This window comes from Bactrocera tryoni, unplaced genomic scaffold (assembly GCF_016617805.1).
Source record: "Bactrocera tryoni isolate S06 unplaced genomic scaffold, CSIRO_BtryS06_freeze2 scaffold_7, whole genome shotgun sequence".
Classification (NCBI taxonomy): Eukaryota; Metazoa; Arthropoda; class Insecta; order Diptera; family Tephritidae; genus Bactrocera; species Bactrocera tryoni.
The window spans coordinates 18,545,571-18,569,270 of NW_024396366.1; the positions used below are offsets into that span (position 1 = coordinate 18,545,571).

Genomic DNA, 23,700 nt, shown 5'->3' on the forward strand with positions numbered 1-23,700 from the left:
TTTTGTCGTTATTGGCGGCAAATTCTCTTTTGGGTCCTGTAACTCGAGTCAAGTTTTTCCGCCTTTCCGCAGTTCGGCTACCTTACACTTAGAGTGTATTGTATAGTTCATTTGTATGTTGGTATGATGGTTTCACACATTTCTTAGAAGGAATTATCATTAATGTGGTTGATCATTTGTTTGTTTAGAATACCCGGTTTTCATATTTTCAAAGAAAAACTTATGACGGGAATTCCATAATCCAACGTTTTAAATACCCGCTAATAATATTTTCAAGACCAAATTAATTACGGGAGTTTCCTAATCTTTGGGAAAATATTAAAAACCCGTAATTTTTTTATTCCATCATTTTTTCTGAAATTAATTCATTACAATTCTTGTTTTAAATTAAATGATATTCGGTTAAACGAAATATTTATAAGAGCATCTTAATAAAAGAATAAATAAATATAAAACTGTAAAAGTAACTCCATTTTTATTAAAATTCATATAATTTATTACTAAGTGTTATTAAAAACTTAAATTGAATATTTATGAATATTGCAACCATGAAAAGAGTTTCAACTTGTACGCTAAACTACTTTTTTAAAATTATCACAAAAGCTTTCAAATTTGGTTTTAACAATAAGTAAAATTAAAAATTTGATATAATTAAATTAAAATATTCAATAAGCAGTTGAAACTTCTGGTTGTGTCTAAAAATGACTAAACGTATATAACTACGACATGTTTTTAACATTAGTATTTAAAAATATTAGCATTTTAGCCTTTTCATCGTCTAAACGCGTTCGCCTTTCACTTATTATCATTCTAGCCGTAGAAAATAACCTTTCGCAAGGCACTGATAATGCTAAGCATCCTAATTTTTCCCGCGCAATTGGTGACAGATATGGGTACTTATAACTGTTTGTTCTCCACCATTGTAACGAATTTTTTGTTCGGCCGATGACTTCGTCTTCCAAATACCTCTGAATTTCTATAATAGCCCTCGAAGTAGTAGTACCTTTAGGTCTGTTTGTGGCAATATTTGTATCCAATTTACTTCATATTGAGAGTTTCGAGGCAGAAGGTACAGGGGTTGTAAGTTGCTCATTTTGCTGGTTTTGGATTTCTCGACTTACCTCGGCAGTAATGCGGTTTTTTACAATATCTGCTACTATACCCTCAGAAAAGGCAAATGTTTTAAATTTCGAATCCAAAAACGTAGCCATTGCCAGCGTATTGTTCTTTTCTGTGTTTCCCAGTCGTTCGGTTGAACCTCTTAACAACGCAGATATAACCGTTTTTATAAAATCCGGATATTTATTATCATACGTTATATGTTATACACACTTGCTCGTTATTTAACGCATTTTTATACTCTCGCAACAAAGTTGCTTAGGAGAGTATTATAGTTTTGTTCACATAACGGTTGTTTGTAAGTCCTAAAACTAAAAGAGTCAGATATAGGGTTATATATACCAAAGTGATCAGGGTGACGAGTAGAGTTGAAATCCGGATGTCTGTCTGTCCGTCCGTCCGTCTGTCCGTCCGTCCGTGCAAGCTGTAACTTGAGTAAAAATAGAGATATCATGGTGAAACTTGGTACACGTATTCCTTGGTTCCATAAGAAGGTTAAGTTCGAAGATGGGCAAAATCGGCCCACTGCCACGCCCACAAAATGGCGGAAACCGAGAACCTATAAAGTGTCATAATTAAGCCATAAATAAAGATATTAAAATGAAATTTGACACAAAGGATCGCATTAAGGAGGGGCATATTTAGACATAATGTTTTTGGAAAAGTGGGCGTGGCCCAGCCCCCTACTATGTTTTTTGTACATATCTCGGAAACTACTATAGCTATGTCAACCAAACTCTATGGAGTCATTTCCTTCAGGCATTTCTATATACAGTTCAAAAATGGAAGAAATCGGATAATAACCACGCCCACCTCCCATACAAAGGTTATGTCGAAAATCACTAAAAGTGCGTTAACGGACTAACAAAAAACGTCAGAAACACTAAATTTTATGGAAGAAATGGTAGAATGAAGCAGCACCCAGGATTTTTTTCAAAATTGAAAATGGGCGTGGCCTCGCCCACTTATGGACCAAAAACCATATCTCGGAAACTCTGCATATAATATTTTCTTAACACTCTGATGACATGTACGAAATATGAGTGAAATCGGTTAATAACCATTTTTTTTTCCAATATAACGCTATTTTGAATTGATGTCTTCTCTGTATAATATACACATTAGGAACCAATGAAGATAGCGGAATAAAACTTTACACAAATACGGTTTTTGAAAAATATGTAAATGACGGATAATGAAATCTCGATTATCACTTTATCATGCGAGAGTATAAAATGTTCGGTGACACCCGAACTTAGCCCTTCCTTACTTGTTTACTGTTAGATTGAGCGTATGTGCGAAACATCCAAGATGCCGCCACTTTAAATCGTTCTGAATCGCATTTTTAATATTGGAGGCATTGTCAGAGACCGGTAGCAAAATTTTATTAGTGATCCCCCATTCCTCAGTAACTCTCATTAGTTCAGCTGCCAAATTTTTTGAAGTATGCGATTCAGTCATTGGACAGCATTCCAATAGTATACTGCACATATCAAATTTTGCATTGAGAAAATGAACTGTGATGGCAATACAGCTGACGATACTACGCGATGTCCAACAATCTGTTGTTATGCAGAATTTGGAACCTTCACATAGTTTTTCTTTCATTTGTTCAAGGCATGTTTCATACAATACAGGTATTATTGTATTAGAAACTGAATGCCTACTAGGCAACTGATAATCTGGCCTTAATGCTTTTACAAATTCGCGGAATCCATCATCTTCTACAATGCTAAACGGCTGTAAATCCTTTATAAAAAGCATAGGTAGTGCGTCATCGATTGCCTTTTTTGTATTCGTAGAAATTTTTGTCTTGTCAAAACCCGCCGTTATTTTTGTTTGTCTTAAACAAGTTGTGGCTAAAAATAAAAGCGATTATTAGTAATTTTTAAACTAATAACAAGCTCAAACTTACTTTCAACTCTTCCCTCTGCCACCGTAACAATTTGTCTCGAAGTTCCTGGCTCATTATCTATATCTATTAGAGCTTCCAAGTTAGAGGGGGTTTGAATTACAGTAGTTGTAATATGATTTGCTTGTTTATATTAGTAAAGCAAAAGTTAATAACTTTATATTAAAAAATGTTAAATTATTAGATATATGATACTAGAGTGATTCAAAAAAAATTGTTTTTTTTCGTTTGGTACTCGGAAAAATAGGTTCCTAGACACCTCTAAGAAAGCCTCTCCAAACATGAGTTTTTAATTGTAACGGGAAGGTCCTCCTACATACAGTTTTCTATTTTTTCTTATTATCAGATAGAAAAATTTATATCTCGCTTCCAACTACTTAAAAAAATATATTGTTACTTAGATTTTGTAGGAATGTTCTACAAAAAAGGTCTATCATGATTTTTTCGTAAACCCAAACGTTTAAAAGATATTAACAGTTAAAGTTTGATTATTTTTGGGAAAATTTTTTATTTTTTATGAATTTTATAACTCAATGAAAAAAAATTATTATGAATAGATTTTTGGAGAGGCTTTCTTAGAGGTGTCTAGGAACCTATTTTTCAGAGTACCAAACGAAAAAAATAAATTTTTTTTTGATCCACCCTAATATGCATTGATGTTTGACGATGAATATCTCGTAAACGCTTAACTTAATCGAAAAATCAAATAAGACCATTTTTAAAGAGCAGTAAATTTCCTACAAAACTGTGAATTTCATCATTCATAATAATTTTTTTGGTTTAATGGTTTTGAGCTGGTAGTTCCACTGTAGGATGTCTATTCGGGACATGTTTTTTTTAAATTTGTTAAAGATGTTTTATATGAAATTTTTGATTTGCAAATATTGCATTTTGCATATATTTCATCTACGACTTCAAACATCTGCCATAGTCCACTTCTTTTCCTTGATAAATTTCCTACCATTATTAAAAATTATAGGAACGTTACAATCAAAACTTCAATATATACCCTGAAGAAAGCTACTACTTTTCTGCTATTTGCTATTGTGATCGCATATACTATTAAAAAATCACAGTTCACAAAATAGAACTGCTATCGCAATTCACAGGTTCGAATTGTGATCGCAATTCACTGTTTCGAACTGCTATCGCAATTCACAGGTTCGAACTGTGATCGCAATTCACTGTTTCGAACTGCTGTCGAAAATCACAGGTTCTAACTGCTATCGCAATCGCAGTTCATAGAAGCGAACTGCTATTTATAAAATGTGATCGCAGTTAACATTTGCGATTTTTCAATCACAGTGAAAAAATCACCGGTAGTGAAATATCGCTCATCACTAGTATACACACAAGTGACACATCCTAATGTCGAATTGGAGATTTTAATTCAGCGTTCTATTCGGCACGCTTAAAGCATTCTATTTCAGCATTAAGCGGATCCGTACAACGCTGCCGTTTGATGTTAGCGTTATTCTAGAATTCATTAGGATTTGTCACCTCGCTTATTAACCCCGCGTTCTTTCTAAATCATTCAGTCAGTTTTATTCGTTTGTTCATTTAATCATTATTAAATAAAATGAAAAACCATTTTTATATAGAAATTAAAAGAAAGTATTTTACGCATAAAAGAAATACTTTTTCTGGCGCAGTCGGTAGGATCTGCCCAAAAGATCTTAAATAAAAAAAGAACTTATTCGTCTAAAATAGCCTGAAACACTTATCGGGCTGTACCTTCACACAATCGTGCAAAAATAAAATAAAAAAAACTAATAATTAATTATCGTGAAAAAAAAATTGTGTGTCGTATAAAACAAAAGATCCAAACTTCACACCGTAGCCCTAAACAACGTGCTACTGAAGGAAAAAAAACCATATCGTGAAGGAAAAATTTACATACTATAGAACAAAAACATCAAATTTAAAATCTTGAAAAAAATTGTATATTGTACACCACATAAAGATTAAAACCTTAATATCATTACATTCGGTAACTCAAAATAAAGTTTTATCGAAAGAACGTGGAAGTGGAAAAGTGAAAGATATTGTTTAGCATCGTGGAAAAAATGTATATCGTATAAAACTAAAAGGTTACAACTTCTTCTTCTTTACTGGTATAGACACCGCTTACGCGATTATAGCCTAGTTAACAACAGCGCGCCAGTCGCAGAGTTAACTTGCGTTGGATTTCCAGGCTGACATTGTTGGTGGTGTTTATGCTACAACTTCAAAGTTATAACTGTCAACAGTGACGTGAGAGCCAAAAGCGAGTCGCGTCGACGCCGTTTTGTTTCATGGCAGGAGATATTTTGTCTTGTCCTCGTTCACATCCAGACGCATTTGCTTTGCTTCCTTGTCCAGTCTGGAGAAAGCAGAACTAACGGCGTGGGTGTTGAGGCCGATGATATCAATATCATCGGCATACGTCAGCAGCTGTACACTCTTATAAAAGATTGTACCTGTTCGATTAAGTTCTGCAGCTCAAATGATCTTCTCCAGTAGCAGATTGAAGAAGTCGCACGATAGGGAGTCGCCTTGTCTGAAACCTCGTTTGGTATCAAACGGCCCGGAGAGGTCCTTCCCGATCTTGACGGAGCTTTTGGTGTTGTAAACAGTTCTTCGCCCCCGTGTTTAAATAGCTCGGTCGGAAATCCATCGGCCCCCGCCGCTTTGTTGTTCTTCAGGCGGGTAACTGCTATTCGAACTACTTCATGATCGAGCAATGGAACGTCTGCTCCATCGTCATGGATTGGGGAAAGAAAGATTAAAACTTAAACATCGTAAAATAAAAATACGGTAACCCTAAACATCGTGGGAGTGGAAAAGTGAAAGACAACGTTTAATATCTTAAAAAAATAAATATCAAAACTTTAACATCGTAAAATAAACATTCGGTAACTCTAAAACAACGTGCACTTAAAGAACGTGGAAGTGTAAAAGTGAAGGATATATCGTACGGAAAAGTTTGGCATTCTTATTACAAAGCATTCGCAAAAAAAAAAAACAGTTTATGGAAACAGAAGTGGATGACTTAAGCATAATTTTGAATTCGATTAAGATAAATGAAACAAATAACAAAACGGAAAGGGAAGTAAGAGAAATGGGCATTCAAAATATCAAGCTCATCGAACGGTTTGATGGTCACCGTAATTTCTTGGCACTATACATTCAAGGTGTATACCATCATGCCACAGTTACCCGTAATATCGGAATAAACCAAAACATTCTATTTACATTGTGTTATAAGAACGCTAAGAGGCGTTGCATTAGATGTTGTAAGGTGAGAACACCCACAGGATTGGACGACGTTGAGGCAGTTACTCATTGACGAGTTTGGTGAACACACTCCAATTACAACATTAATTTTAGTAATATGTAATAGCAGATTTAGCAATAACGTAAAATTACTATGTGAAGAAATGAATACACAAGTTTGTAGAGTAAAAGATGTTATGAAATTAAAAAATGAAAGCAGTTCCACTAAGATAACGAATTAGATCAAATAAGTTTAAAAACACTAAAGAGACAATTGCCAAATTAATTAACTGCGTTAATTTATGCAAATCTTGCTAATGACCTTAAGTCGGCAATCAAAATATTAAAAGAAAATGGTGTTTATAAAGATAATAAAAAATTACCTAAACAGAAAACAATTCAAAATAATAATCTAACAACATTACCTAATTATATGAACATTTATACCAACAAAAAGATTCATGGCACAAACCAGTCTCGAATAAGGCGATTCGGTTATCCTGAACCTATGGAACAAGATGCAACAAATTATCACTTAACAGCCTCGGAAGAGTCCCCACAATTGAATTGAAGTTAAATATAAAAATATTTTAAGTTTTTAGTTGACACAGGTTCATCAGTTCGTTTAATAAAACCAAGAATACTTAACGAAAAGGACATACATGTTCAACCAATAAAGTTAACAACAGCAACAAGAAAAGTATGTCTGAACGCACTTCAAAAACTGTTTAGCGACGAACACATAAAAAAATTACAATTTTTCGTTAATAACTTTTCCAATAGTTATGACAGAATACTTGGTTATACCAAACTTAAGTTACTTAAAGCTATAGTCGATCTTGAAAATAATTTGATACATCTGAATGGGATTCGTTATAATGTTTTCAATAACAAATCAAATTGTAAAAATGCAAATAATTGTCTTTAAGAATTAAATATGAATGAAAATCATAATATTAGATACAGTAAATTAAGACTTAAGCATCTAAGCTCGAAGGAATTAAATAAATTAGAAAAACCTTTAGCTTTGTTTGAAAACATATTTCATAAAGAAAGCGAAAAACTTCCTTCTGCTCATAAAATAAAACATGGAATCAAAACTGTTCACGAAGATCCAATCTATGTAAAATCACGCAGGTAACCCGAAATTCATAAATTGGAAGTAAACAAGCAAATAAAAGAAATATTCGAAAATAAAATAGTTTCGCAGTGATTCCCCATATTCAGCTCCAATTTGGGTGGTACCAAAAAGTCAGATGCTGCAGGTGAGGAGAAATGGAGAATTGCTGTTGATTTTCGTAAACTTAATACTATTACTACCGATGATAGGTACCCTACCCCAAACCTGGATGAAGTTCTCGAAAAACTAGGTAGGTGTAAGTATTTTTCAACAATAGACTTAGCGCAAGGCTTCCCTCAGATAGAAATGGATCCAGCAGATAGGAAAAAAGAGCATTTTCTACTCTAGGTGGACATTTTGAATTTTTACGAATGCCATTTGGGCTTAAATATGCACCAGCCACTTTCCACAGGCTGATGAATACAGTTTTGGATGGTTTAATAGGAAAGGATTGCATGGTTTACTTGGACGACATTGTAGTATTCAGTACGTCATTACAGGAACATATAGAATCTCTACACAGGGTTTTTCGTAGATTAAGAGAAGAAAATCTCAAATCCAGATGGATAAAAGCGAGTTTTTTTTTAAAGAGAAACCGAATTCTTGGGTCATAATATAACGTCAGAAAGTATTAAGCACAATCCTAAACAAATCGAAGCTTTTTTAAATTATGCCGTTCTAAAAACGGAAAAAGAAATAAAAAAATTCCTTGGTTTAGCGGGGTTTTATCGTAAAATTATCCGAAACTTTTGTACCAAATGTCACAAGCACCTACTCGTCTCTGTCCTTGTCCCGTCCATCGCAGCTTGACCAGCTGGGCAGCGGCACCTTCCCAATTAAAGGACCGGACATTCCAGGTGCATGCCCTTAATTCGTAGTCCTTATTTCGTTTGTCATGGTCGTCATTGAAAGGGGGGTCTCCCATCCGAGACTTGTTGCTTCCTTTCATTGGGGGTGTTTTCTTACGTGGCGGGTCCCAAACCCAGTGCACAACCTTGCAGAGGGGATGTTTTGCCTTCAAACGGATGTTCCTAGGCTACCCAGAGGATACTTGGTCAAAGACCGGAAATCGTGAGCTGCTTGAGTCATATGTAAAAGAATCGTTTCTGGCCACTCTCAAGTGAATGGCGATCAGAGAACAAACATACTGACACTTAAAACGTAATAACTTCACTTCTAATCTCTGAAATGTCATGAAATTCTCACTGGACAATCGACAAACATAGCAAATTCTACCGCACATATAGATGACTTCACCAGGGGCGCTAGATTCAAAAAGTCATGTTTACTATGGAACACACCTTGTAGATATCGTTGCAGTCGTATATTTCCAGTCGCATTGTGTCGTACTTTATAGTGTGAGATCTTAAGTCCCATTTAACCAAAAAAAAGTTACAGCTGTTCAAAAATAATTGACAATAATGAAGGAATTCGCTATACTTTGAAATTTTTGTATAAAAAATGAAAGAATGCCAACATGCCACCAATGAAATTTATAAAGTTTACGGAGACGATGCTGTATCAGTTCGTGTAGTACAACAATGGTTTGATCACTTCCGTTCTGGAAATTTCGATTTTCACTGATGGAATAATGAATCTAGCGGAAAAAGGGAAATAGTGGTCGACCAGAATGGTACGTGTGTACTTGTTTATTTATTTATTATTAGTAATATAAAAAATAAGTTGAAATTTTATTATAAATACGAAAAGACCTTTTCGACTACCCAATATATTTAGTAAAACTAGCTACGAGTATAAGTGTTCGGGGATGTATTTATAATCCAAAGCGTTATAAACCATAATAGTATGATTTATTTGCGGTTGTAAATTAATGTTTATTAACGTAGAGAATATATTTCAAATTACAATTATTGTTAGCTACCTATACATCGAAAATAATTATTCATATTTTTACTATCAATTATGGCAGTTGGAAAAAAAAAGAAATTCATCTTTAGCTCAATAAAGTGTGACTTGGTTAGCCTATCTTTAGGCAACACAAACAAACTGGACGGTTTTCCCACTCGAGAACATGCCATATTATGTAGTTGTCCGGGGGAAAAGCATGGTGTTTCCAAATCAAAGCTCATACAGACAATGTCTGGGACTTGTGACTTATTGATTGTCATAATGAATGCCAATCTAATTGTGAATTGAGTGCGTTTGAATTCAAGTGGCGCATCTGTCAGAATCATATGGATTTCTGAGGGCAACACATACATTTTCGCTTTCAAACATGCCATTCAAGATGATGGCTTCAATAAGGTTTTCCATTAATGTTTTAGTGACTAATCATGTGCCATTGGCAGTTGTGGGTTTAAGTTACGAAGCATAATAATCGGTGATCCAACCTTTATTTGTAAATGGTGTGGTGGCATGCCTGGCAAATCCAACGAATTTAAAATCTCAACTGGATAATTCCCAATTTCGTTGGTATCACAAACTGCATCGAAAGATTTATATGATACCAAGTCCCCAGGCAACAACTCTTGTATCTTTAAATTGAACTCATTGACGTCCACATTTTTACTTGCCAAAATCGCTCTTTTTGCCAGCCACTTGATGCCACAGATTTGCATATTGTGTGTGTAAATATAAGGTTGTCAAAAAAGTCTTGCGGTATTTTCGCTAGTTGGCGCTGAAAGGGCGTAGTTCTAGTTTTATTCGTCGCATCGGGTCATGCTATATCATTTTGGAAAGCTCATTTCAAGCGCTAACACGTGCTTGATTGATTGTCGTTTCTTTTAAGTCGTTCGTGAGTTATAGCGTCGCAAACATGGAGCAAAATAAAGAGAAAATACGGCATATTTTACAGTACTACTACGATAAAGGCAAAAATGCATCTCAAGCCGCCAATAAAATTTGTACAGTTTATGGACCCGATACAGTTTCCATTTCCACCGCACAACGATGGTTTCAACGTTTTCGTTCTGGTGTAGAGGTGGTCGTAGATGCGCCATGCTCCGGAAGGCCTGTCGTCGAAAATTGCGATAAAATCGCTGAATTGGTCGAAAGAGACCGGCATAGTAGCAGCTGTAGCATCGGTCAAGAGCTGGGCATGAGTCATCAAAAATTCATTTCAATTTCAATAAAAATAAAAAAAATCAATAAAAATACCGCAAGACTTTTTTGACAACACTTTATATTATGGAATAATGACAGTTTTTAACATTTATCGATTTATACTATAAGTTTGCTATGATAGAAAAAGTGAAAGCTTCGAATTGGTTAGAAACTAAGAAAGCATTGTTAATAAATATAGTTTAAAAAAACTAAAAAACAAGCTTTTAAAACATATCAAACTAAAAAGTGAAGAATAATTCTTTGTATAAACTAACAATAATAATGAAGGAAAAATTCCTGCATTATTGCGAATAAAGCGTGGGGTGCTTTGTGACATATTTTCCATATATCGAGCATTCCACGCTATTTTCACAGTAATGCAGGAATTTTTCCTGCGTTATTATTGTTAGTTTATACAAAGAATTATTCTGCACTTTTTAGTTTGATATGTTTTAAAAGCGTGTTTTTTTAAACTATATTCATTTTTAATTTTTTAGTTTGATGTGAGAAACCCCAAATTTGTTAAAATATGAGCTATGACATGTAGTATTGGTTAAGTAAATTGATAGTTAGGCAGCATTTAATATCTACTCGTAACCTTTCATTGACTAATTGTCATATTATTTGCGACCAAGTTCTATTGCCGACTTTACGAATTATTACTTCTTAATCGAATCATTTCTTCTAAAGCTTCACTGTTATATGGGGTTTTACCTGTCAACTTTGAACAGTCTAGTTCTTCAATTCGAATACCGTCCAAAGATCTACAACGACTAAGTGCTACATAAGCTTGTCCGGCAGCAAACAGTCGAGAGCCCAGATAAATTACTGCATGATCTACTGTACAACCAGAGCACGTATATTTATAAATGATGATATGAACGGTCGACGCACAACTCAGTCAGAGAACATAAAACATAGAGAAGGTGCAAATTGAATTCTGTATGATGTTCGATTGGACGGCTAACAGAGCTTATAAGATTGAAGTAAGGAATTTACCATTCTCGCTGCTATTTAGCAGATATGAGCACGTTCAATGGCAGAAATATATGTAAAACGACTGAATTCTTGCGAGAATGAGTAAAGAGAAATGCTTTGAAGAAAAATATACAAACTCACACAAAGAATGTAAAAAAGCATTCTCTGAGTAACATATGCATGTATTATATGAACCATTGTCACATAAGTATGCGTGATTATTTTGTGTTATAAGAACCATTGTATTCCGAAAAATGGAAAAAATTTAATGTTATAACATTTAGCAAAAAATAATTTTCTATAAATTATTATTTCAAAAATGATATTAATTTCGACTATTATAAAATGAACTTAAATGTGCTCATATAAACACTTCCATTTATTCCTTTCATTACTTTAAAAAAATTAATGACCTTCATGAAATATGCATATTCGCATTATTTCGTTATCATTTTCATATTTGCACCAATAGATTTCTATGGCATATACATATGTATATATGTACATACATATATTGTTTCTTTGGCACATTTGTCTGTATGTTTACGAAAGCAAATGCGAGCCATATACATATGTACATACATACATTCATAATAACAAGTGTCGCACGTATCTTTCGCATCTTCGTTGTCACGGTCAACCAATGGCCGAAACTGGCGTTTTGCAAGGAGTCAAGTGCTGAACACATTAAGCGCGAATACACACGTTCTTATGGACACAGTTATATATGTAGTTCTTAGGGACACAGTTATTGAGGCAGCTTCACAACTACATAACTGTGTCCCTGAGAACGTGTGTATTCTAATATTTGACAAATGTCGCTCGCAGTCTGTTGCACTCATTGTGTTCAGCACTTGTGTGATGATAGAAAATCCAAGCTGTGCCGAAAAAAATAAACGAATGGCCGCCAATAGTCACCGCTTACCTTGCCGCTATACAGCTCCGACTCCAAACCAGAGTAAATATGTATGAAGATGTATGAGCGTGCATACATATCGACGCAGATTTTGCGAGTCACGGAAAAATATTTTAGACAAATATTGTAAATCGACAACGGCTATGTTGCCACTTTTGTCACTTCTTTCTGTGAAGAAGCATCAGAAAGTTGTTCAATTTATGATTTTTAGCTTTTGCCATCGTCGCGAAAAGACGCTTGTTGGCAAAGGCATGCTCGGGGAGATGTTACGGCGTCTGTTTTTATGAATGAAGCGAGGTCGCTTGTGGCATATGCGCCTGCGTTTATGAATGAAATCGTTTTTGTTGTAAAATTTACTACATTTGAGCTTCGCCAATTTGGCTGCCATATTGACTTGTGGTGCTTATGCTATTTAGGCAATTGTTGTTTTTGTAGAACAATGCTTCAATTTTTTGTTGGTGACATATTCACATGTGTACGCATATGTATGTTTGTATGCTTATGCATTAGTTGTTCGGAAATGTATACAAATATATGTATGTACATATAAATATATATGAATGTATGAACATGCAAATTAATGCGCGCGCATGTAATATACATATGTATGTATGTATTGATAAGTGATAAAATCATGATTTGAATTTCTGAATGCGCACATGCGTACACATACATACATGCAATCATATGGGTAGATAATAAGATTAATATGATAGACGATATGTTTATATCGGGTGATTTTTTAAGACTTGATAACTTTTTAAAAAAAAAAAACGCATAAAATTTGCAAAATCTCATCGGTTCTTTATTTGAAACGTTAGATTGGTTCATGACACTTACTTTTTGAAGATAATTTCATTTAAATGTTGACCGCGGCTGCGTCTTAGGTGGTCCATTCGGAAAGTCAATTTTGGGCAACTTTTTGAGCATTTCGGCCGGAATAGCCTGAATTTCTTCGGAAATGTTGTCTTCCAAAGCTGGAATAGTTGCTGGCTTATTTCTGTAGACTTTAGACTTGACGTAGCCCCACAAAAAATAGTCTAAAAAGGCGTTAAATCGCATGATCTTGGTGGCCAACTTACGGGTCCATTTCTTGAGATGAATTGTTCTCCGAAGTTTTCCCTCAAAATGGCCATAGAATCGCGAGCTGTGTGGCATGTAGCGCCATCTTGTTGAAACCACATGTCAACCAAGTTCAGTTCTTCCATTTTTGGCAACAAAAAGTTTGTTAGCATCGAACGATAAGCGATCGCCATTCACCGTAACGTTGCGTCCAACAGCATCTTTGAAAAAATACGGTCCAATGATTCCACCAGCGTACAAACCACACCAAACAGTGCATTTTTCGGGATGCATGGGCAGTTCTTGAACGGCTTCTGGTTGCTCTTCACCCCAAATGCGGCAATTTTGCTTATTTACGTAGCCATTCAACCAGAAATGAGCCTCATCGCTGAACAAAATTTGTCGATAAAAAGCGGATTTTTCTGCCAACTTTTCTGGGCCCATTCACTGAAAATTCGACGTTGTGGCGATCGTTCGGCTTCAGTTCTTGCACGAGCTGTATTTTTATACGGTTTACACCAAGATCTTTTGCGTAAAATCTTCCATGTGGTCGAATAACACAAACCCAATTGCTGCGAACGGCGACGAATCGACATTTCACGGTCTTCAGCCACACTCTCAGAAACAGACGCAATATTCTCTTCTGTACGCACTGTACGCATTCGTGTGGTTGGTTTAATGTCAATAAAGTAAACTGAGTGCGAAACTTGGTCACAATCGCATTAATTGTTTGCTCACTTGGTCGATTATGTAGACCATAAATCGGACGTAAAGCGCGAAACACATTTCGAACCGAACACTGATTTTGGTAATAAAATTCAATGATTTGCAAGCGTTGCTCGTTAGTAAGTCTATTCATGATGAAATGTCAAAGCATACTGAGCATCTTTCTCTTTGACACCATGTCTGAAATCCCACGTGATCTGTCAAATACTAATGCATGAAAATCCTAACCTCAAAAAAATCACCCGATATATTGTTGTGATAAATTCAATTTCTATTACTAAGAAACATAATACAAAAATATTTATTAGTATAGCATATTATGTAAAAATCAAATAAAATTATTGAATATACAAGTCTAAATAGACTGTAAATAGTACTACATTTCATACAAAACTATACTCATATCATAATTATTACATGCCAATATGGAAATGACGACGGCAAAACGCAAAAGCATACATACTTATGTATATTTATGTCTCTTCATATTCATGAGTATATGAGAGAGCTGTATTTGTACACTTTTTTCGCTGTTAAAAATGGAATATCAAAGAACTTATTTTTCATCGATATTCCCTGATTGCGCATATGTACATGCTATGGCATCATAAGCCGTACGTATATTATTTCTCTTCATATTCTCTGTTTGAGTATGTGGAGAAGTGTTAAAAATGTTAACATTTCACATCGTGAATTCTGAAGTTGTGAGGTGAATTCCTTACTCCAATCTTATAAATTGTTCGACATCGAACCTGCACCTTCTCAATGTTTTATGTTCTCTGACTCAGTATGCTATTCAAATGTCACCAAAACTAGTTTTATATAGATGTTGCATACTTTTAAGCGCATCTTTTTGGTGAACTGCTTAAACTTGCCTTCCTACAGTGTCGCTCAAATATTCTTGGTTTCAGTACCACTTAAAAAAGTTACAAACAAACATACATACATACATACATAAATACAAGTGAAGCTAATAAAAGCGTATTAAAAATCTTTAATTTTATGGGTCGTCTAAAAACCGTAAAATTCAACCAAGATCAGGGTTTAAATAATATAAATATCAAACAGTGGTGTAATTCTTTAAATGTAACGGTAGAAGTAACTACTGGTAAAACTGGTATTGGTGACATTGAAAGATTACATAAAAGTTTAAATAAAAAACTTAGAATAATTAACACATCAGGTGATAAAGAGCTAAAGTATTTAGAAATTGAACAAACACTTTTCACATATAATCATGTTATCGTCCACTCTACAACTAACCAAATACCATATGTAATTTTTTTTTAATAAAGAGTCACCAAAGCATGACCCTCAAATGATTTAAGAACAAAGAATATATAATTTAAATAAAAAAATTGTAAATGCAGAAATATCAAGGAAGAGACTATACAAAATGAGTAATCCGTACAAAAAAGTTAGTCTTATTAAAGCAGAAGTTGACAGAGAACATCACAATGTTAAATTTAAAACACAAAATGTAAGAAAATATAAAAACCAATTTAAAAGAAAAAAGAAAACTACTTGAAACTAAACATATGAATTAAATACTTGTACTCTATCATTATTATCAACATATCATATCATATATCATATATTATTACTTATTCATTATTACTTATTGATAATGTTAAAATATTCTTTAAGCATTCTAACTTGTGTAAAAAAAAAAATTGCAATGATATGATATCATATCTTTTTACTTATTCATAATTACTTTGTCATTTGGAGTTGTCACCTCGCTTATTAACCACGCGTTCTTTCTAAATCATTCAGTCCATTTTATTCGTTTGTTCATTTAATCCATAGCTGTTAAATTATGATTACGATTAGTAATCCGTTAGATTATTTTCTAAAAAGAATCGTAATGATTATTTAATTGTGCGTATGAAATATTGGGATTACGTAATGATTACGATTGTAAAGAATCAAAAAATAATAAGGATTATTATAAATTATTGAAAATAATCAAAAATAATCAAAATAAATAATTGATTCTTTTCATCGATTCTTTTTGATTACTTTCAATCCAAAATACCAAACAACTTTTCTCTTTAAATTTTAAGAAATTTTTTTATTAAAATTTCTTAGATTGTCTTTTGTATACTCTGAGCCTCAGATTCTGAGATATATGCATTTATATGTATATATGTATACATGTATATATATTATATTATTATAAATACTATATTATAAATGATGATATTTTTGCTATTATTAAACAATTCAGCCATTCAATTTAATCAGCCCCATCGCGAAATTTCCCAGTTCTGATCATCAGAATAAGCTTCAATGAGCGTAGCTGATATTTTACACCTGTATGAAAACAACAATGCTGAAAGGAGTAGTGTTAGAATTCAAGAACGGTTGTTAACTTGTTGGTACGCTTACGTTAATAAGTCAAACAAGAGCTTATAAAGTGCAATCATATAACCTATACTTCATACTTCACGAGTCAGTCAGTTGTTATTAATTGTGGTTTGTGTGCAAAAACGCTCCATTTGAAGATAACATGTCACAAACTGATCAATTGGTTTTTGGAGAAAGCGACTTCTCAAATGATGATGAAATTTTGGACAAGAATTACGTGCCAAGTCCCCGCACGAGGACTATGCAAAAGATAATCGTGCTTTCAATGGCTAAATATTGAAAAGTAATGAATTATTTGCAAATAATAGGCATTTTGGTTTTGACCTCAACGGTAGGATTGCTTGAATATTCTTAGATTATTTTTATTAAATTCATTTATCTTTATACAGACACAGATAACGAAGAAGGAACAAATGCTACTCCTGAGCCAAGTTCTAGTGATCGTCGGGCTTTTTTGACCCATCACTTTTTCTGTTACTGGAAATGACAATTCAAGAACAGACGACACTTGGGTAGAAACATTGCAGTCTAAAAGAAGCTTTTGTTGCCTTTAATACTCCCCTGACATCCTCAGCACCAGTAGAGAGGTTATTTTCCTTTGCGGGGATAGTGAACAGTCCAAGGCGCCAGTCAATGTCGGACTTATCATTTGAGAAATTGGTGTTATTGAAAGCAAATTCTAAATGGAGTTAATGTATATTTTTCTTGTTATTTTGTTATAAATGAAGTTTGTTATTTTTTTGGTGTTACATTTAGTTATTATGTCTTGATTCAAGACTCTTGAATATCTTTATTTGTTGTACAAAATTGAATAAAACAAGTTATTAAAAATTAAAAAAAGCAAAAAGACCAAAGTTGTTTGGGGTTTTGGATTGAAAAGAATCAAAAAGAATCAAAAATAATCGCTGAAAAGAATCAATTATTTATTTTGATTATTTTTGATTATTTTTGATTCTTTTCAGTAATCCAGAGTAATCCTGATTATTTTTTGATTACTTGTAATCTTAGTCATTACGTAATCTACTTAGGACCAAGATAATCGTAATATAATCAATTATTTCACTCTCAAATACAAAGTAATCAGATTACTAATAATTACGATTAGTAATCAAAACTTAACAGGTAGGATTTAATCATTATTAAATTAAATAAAAACCATTTTTATACAGAAATTAAAAGAAAGTATTTTACTCATAAAAGAAATAATTTTACTTACATACCTACATATTTGCGAATACCCCGCATATTTACAAATCGAAGTGCAGACACAATTATTTTGTTTTTCAATTCCGTTTATGCGCGCTAGTTACCAGTTTTGCGTAGGCGCCTCTTCCTTTGTTCAATTAAAAATATATAAAATGCTGTGCCGTTGCTTCTGGTTGCTTCCGTTTCGGATTAAAGTTCACGCTCGAATGAATTAGAAAAATTAGCCGCTTTGCGATTCTCTCTAAAACAATAGCTGCTTCGCGCTTCGCTGTAAAAAAATAGATGCTTAGTGATTCTCTCTTCTCTTCTCTTCAACTCTCAGCATCTGTACAAATAGGGTAGAGAAGGTAACTCCTCCCCCCTAAGAACTGAGTGAGGTCCGGAATGTTGACACATCTGACGGTACGAACAAAGGTGTCTTCCTTAAAACGTGACCCTTCTCTAGTCTAGATTAAGATGGTTGGTAGTTTATTCGATTTATATAACATGAATAAGTTGTTGTTAATTTGCCTTGTTAGATAAATACATTTTTATTCGTTCATCGCTTCTTCTATAAATGCAGTGTTTATAACTATTATATTACTTATCATTTCGACTTTTGAGCTTATACATTGTACATATGTATATTGTAACATAAATACATTTTTATTGCGTTCATCGCTTCTTCAATAAATACCGTGTTTATAACTATTATACATAAATACATTTTTTTTTTTTTTGTAACATTTAAATGGACTGAGCTTCTTGTTTCTTTATTCTTCTTTTAATTTTTGATTTGTGAATCTTCTGATTTTTGGTTGTGATTAAGGTTGGACCTTTATCTTGTAGGACCTGATGCTTTGTGAATCTTGGTGTAAGCTTATTTCTTCTATTTTCTTTTCTAAATATTACATCATTATTTTCTAGCCTTTTCGGATCTTGCCTGTCGTTATTCAACTTATTGGTTCTAATTTTCATTTTTCTTTCAACTTTATCTTTAATCTCGGGATATATTACTCTATATATCTGGGATTTCTGTTTCTTGATAAGGTAGTTTTTGTGGCTGTCTATCATATTTTAAGGTTTGACAAATATCACAACTATTAATTAATCGGGAGGTTTGAGTTTTAAGTTGTGGAGAATATATCTCCCTTTTTAAATGAGCTACCGTCGCTTTTTGTTGTATACATATAAATGTACATAGACAAAAATTTTGACGCTTCAATTGCTTCAACAAGAAAACGATATTTGCTGAAGCAATATGTACACATATACATACATATGTGTTTCACGCACCACTCCAACATATTATTAGGAAAACACAGAACAACGGAATCCACACAAGCAAACTATTTACTTTGCTTCACTGATATATGTAAGTATGTATATGCTTCAATCGCTTTTTGTTGTATTCATACAAATGTACATAGCCAAAAATTTTGACGCCTGTTTGCACTGTACCGAATGATCCCGTTATTCCTGTGTGCTTCACGCATTGCTTCAACAAGAAAACGGCATTTACATAAGCAAGACTTTTACTTTGCTTCACTGATATATGTACATATAGTATATGTGTTTCACGCACCGTTCTAACATATTATTAGAAAAACACAGAACAACGGAATCCACACAAGCAAACTATTTACTTTGCTTCACTGATATATGTAAGTATGTATATGCTTCAATCGCTTTTTGTTGTATACATACAAATGTACATAGCCAAAAATTTTGACGCCTGTTTGCACTGTACCGAATGATCCCGTTATCCCTGTGTGCTTCACGCATTGCTTCAACAAGAAAACGGAATTTACATAAGCAAGACTTTTACTTTGCTTCACTGATATATGTATGTACATATAGTATATGTGTTTCACGCAGCGTTCCAACACTGTATCAGATTATAATGAAACAAAAGGAACTGCGTTGGTATGACCTGTCGTCACGATTTTATTGTTAGCACTGATTTAAATCCGCAAGGAGCGGCAATTATATGCCTGCTTGTGCAGTAGGCACATGTACAAAAAAATGCAATAATAATAACTGCACATCAATAGGTAATGCAATTTATGTAGGTGCGAATAGATGCGCTTATACTTAATATGTATATATGTATGTAAACTAATTATGATTTCGGGAATAGAGCATACGCTAGCGATGTGCATATGTACAGTAGGCAGCATTCAGCGTCGCTAGCATATGTATGTACATATGTATGCCTATATGTCAATAGCTGAATGAAAATAACAAAGGAAAGAAGAAATAACGCTACAATCAGGCGATATTTGTCCCATAGGCGTAGCGTATGCAAACTTAGGTGGGGAATTATACCCTCTACAATATCTCAATCTTGAACATCCTCCCCGGCTGAACCCTCGCGGTTCAGAATTTCTTCGTGCATTCCGGTGAGTCTTACCACCTTTTGCACAAGACGTCGACAGTGGCGTTTGACGTACATGCCTTCGTCCGTCAACCGATCTCCATTGTATTCTATCGTAATGACGCGGACCAGACCATCGCTACCAGTATGGGTGTCCGTGATACGACCCATGCGCCAGCAAGCAGGTGGCAAATTCTCATTCCGAATAATTACGACATCTCCTATTTGGAGGTTTGGTTCAGGTCTCATCCACTTGCTACGGGCCTGAAGCGAATTTAGGTATTCATTTTGCCAGCGTTTCCAAAAATGTTCGAACATCCCTTGCAAGCGCTGCCAATAATGGAGGCGGTTGTGCGGTATATCTGGTAGCGGTGGCTCAGGACGGCAATTGATTGGTCGGCCAATTATGAAATCACCTGGCGTTAAGGCTAGTCCTCCTTCGGGGTCATCATGTAAAGCAATAATTGGTCGTGAATTAAGACAAGCTCGTCCTCGTCAGTAGGGTCAATAACTCATGATATTGCAGTGACTGTTGGCCCATAATACGAAGTAAATGCTTCTTGGCTGAGCGGACCGCTGCTTCCCAGATACCGCCATGGTGTGGCGCAGCGGAAGTAATGAACTTCCATTGAGTACCAACATGAGCAACGTGCTGTTGCGCGTATGAGGATACCCATTCCTTCACATCTTCACGCATTTGTCTATCAGCGCCTACAAACTGGGTGCCATTGTCGCTGAAGAGCTTGGCACAAATACCTCGGCGACTGATAAATCGGTCGTAAACGTCTATGAAGGATCTCGTACTCAAATCCTCAGCAAGTTCTATATGGACTGCTCGTGAGGCCATACAGATGAATATAGCTGCATATGTCTTAAGTGTTGTAGTCGATCTTCTACTACCAATGCGCACATGAAACGGACCACAATAGTCTAGGCCGCTATTTGAAAAAACTGGAGCCGAAAATACCGGTTCGCGGGGTAACGAAGCCATTTGTTGCTTCTGGAGAATTCGCTGATGTCTCCGACACACGGTACATTTCCATATGTAGGCTTTTACTTGCGAGCGCGCGTGAATTATCCAAAACCGTCGTCGCAGGTACTGTAACATTTGGATGCCACCATGAAGACACCGTCTGTGGGAATCAGCAATTAATAAGTTAGCAAATGATCCCTTGGGAATAATCATTGGATGTCGTTGTTCGTTAGATATCGCAGCATTTCGGAGACGCCCGCCAACTCGCAAAATGCCTTCAGGATCCACATATGGGTTTAGGGCTAACAGATGATTTCGACTGTCTAGCCTGGAATTCGATTTGAGAGCATTAATTTCTCGTCTATATGCCTTACCTTGAGCTTGTTTAACCGTTAGAAGCAGAGCCCATTCGTATTCCTCTGCTGTCACAATATTCGACCTCTGACCCTTGTAACATGGCAGGAAACGTCTTAGTCGCGCTGTTGTATTAAGGACACGACTAAGTATGCTAAATTTCTCAACGAGAGGAATTCGGTGGCCACACGCAGAAGTCATGAGACATTGGTGATGATCCTGGCGAGTGGTTATAAGAGTACGAAAAGGTTGACATTCCAGAGCCTGTGCCTGGAGTTGCTCCTCCGTTAGTTCTGGTACAACTGGATCGTTATCGATGCATATATAACGAGGAGGTGGACCTGTCCACCATAGCGGATGATTCAGAAGGCGTGCTGGCATAATTCCTCGACTCGCACAATCGGCCGGATTGTACTCGGAGCGAACGTGTCGCCAACATTCTACCTTAGTATGGGCCTGGATGTAAGCAACTCGATTACCCACGAACTGTTTCAATACTGACGGTTGTTTATGAATCCAATGCAAAACTATAGTTGAGTCACTCCAGAGTGTGTAAGGGACGTTGTCTAAATGGAGCGCCTTTTGCACATGACGTAGAGTGAGTACCAGCAGGTGGGCAGCACAAAGTTCCAAGCGTGGTATAGTAATCTGTTTCACAGGTGCCACCTTGGTTTTCGCGGTAACAAGTGCCATAATAGACAAATTTCCTTGTGCGGCACTATTTACGTAGATAACCGCAGCATACGCCTTCGAGCTAGCGTCACAGACACCATGGAGTGTACAAAATGCATGAGGTGACATGCTTAATCAACGCGGTACACGGACTCGCGCTAGTTCATGAAGACCATTTCGAAATTCGAGGCACTGGTCTTGGAATTCTATAGGTAATGGAGTATCTCAGTTAAGATCCTTCCTCCACAGGGTTTGAATGAACATTTTGGCCAGAACTACAGCTGGCGCTAGTATACCAATCGGGTCATACAGCCTTGCAACGTCACTTAGGATACTACGCTTTGTTGGTAGTCTATGTGAGTCTTCAATTCTCACCTTAAAAAAGAGCTCATCGCTCAACGGATTCCAATGTAAGCCTAACACAGTGGCGTTGGAATCGCATAATTCAATTTCTGTAACAGATTTCTCTGGATCGGTGATAGCATGAAGTGCTTTGGCGCAGTTCGAATTCCATTTGTCAAGAATGAACTGACCTTGACGAAGGATCGCATCAACATCATGAGCACAACTAACAGCTTCCACCAAAGAGTCAAAACTTTCCAAATAGTCGTCGACGTAAAATCCATCAAGGATACTGTTCCTTGCTGTAGAAGCCCGGTTTTCGTCCTCCACAATGGTGTAGTTATCTACAGCACATTGGCGTAAGGAGCGAATAGCATTGTATGGACTGCTTGTCATTCCATACGTTACTGTGGCTAACTCGAAGCTACGTAGTGGTTCGACTGGAGATTCCCGCCACAAGATGCGTTGCCATTTACGATGCAAGGGATTGATCTCAACCTGTCGAAACATCTTCTTGACATCGGCTGTTATAGCTATCCGATAGCGTCGAAACCGATGAAGAATATCAATCAAATTGTCCTGGAGCTGTGGTCCCGAAAACTGAGTGTCGTTCAATGACACTCCGCTGGTAGTTTTGCAGGACGCGTTGAATACCACCCGAAATTTACCTGTTACCGCATGATGGGGTATGTAATAGCATTGCGTTGGGTCGAAGCAATCGTCTGTCACGGGATTCATGTGACCGAGTGCTATGTACTCTTGCATAAACGTGATGTATTTGTTGCGAAGCGACTCAGGGTCGCCAGCTAATTTTCGCTCAAGATGGAAAAACTGACGCCGCGCTGCTTGATATGAATCTCCCAACATTGGAGCATTCGGAAGAAATGGGATTTGTACACTATAGCGTCCACTCGCTGTGCGACGTACAGTGTCAATGAAAATCCGTTCACAAGAGTCTACCGAGAGTTCGTCGACAGGACCATTGTCCTCAACCTGCCAGAACCTCTGCAGTAGTTTGTCCAGTTGCTGATCGCCTATACATTTGCTGACAGTTAGAGTATGGGTCAAATGATTTGGAGCGCTGACCACCGCGGGGCCAAACACAACCCAACCGAGGCGAGTACAGAGCGCGCACGGTTCGTTATGGAGTCCCGCAGCAATCCCATCGGCAATTAAAGCGGGCCAAATATCTGCGCCAATAAGTAAATCAATTTTGGCAGGAGTACCAAATGTTGGATCGGCAAGCTGGAGTCCGGAAAGGTGATCCCAGGCGGAG

General features: G+C 35.8%; 1 protein-coding gene across 1 annotated transcript; it reads right to left on the minus strand.

Annotated features, from left to right (window-relative positions):
• Positions 1–22,307: 22,307 nt before the first annotated feature.
• LOC120781828 lies at positions 22,308–23,122 on the minus strand. Its single transcript, XM_040114049.1, has one exon. The coding sequence runs from the start codon at positions 22,932–22,934 to the stop codon at positions 22,308–22,310; it is 627 nt and encodes a 208-aa protein (XP_039969983.1). The 5' UTR covers positions 22,935–23,122.
• Positions 23,123–23,700: the final 578 nt, after the last annotated feature.

Bases quoted from the DNA above. Each gene is read 5' to 3' on its own strand.
- LOC120781828 (XM_040114049.1), bottom strand. From the start codon at position 22,934: ATGTTTCGACAGGTTGAGATCAATCCCTTGCATCGTAAATGGCAACGC.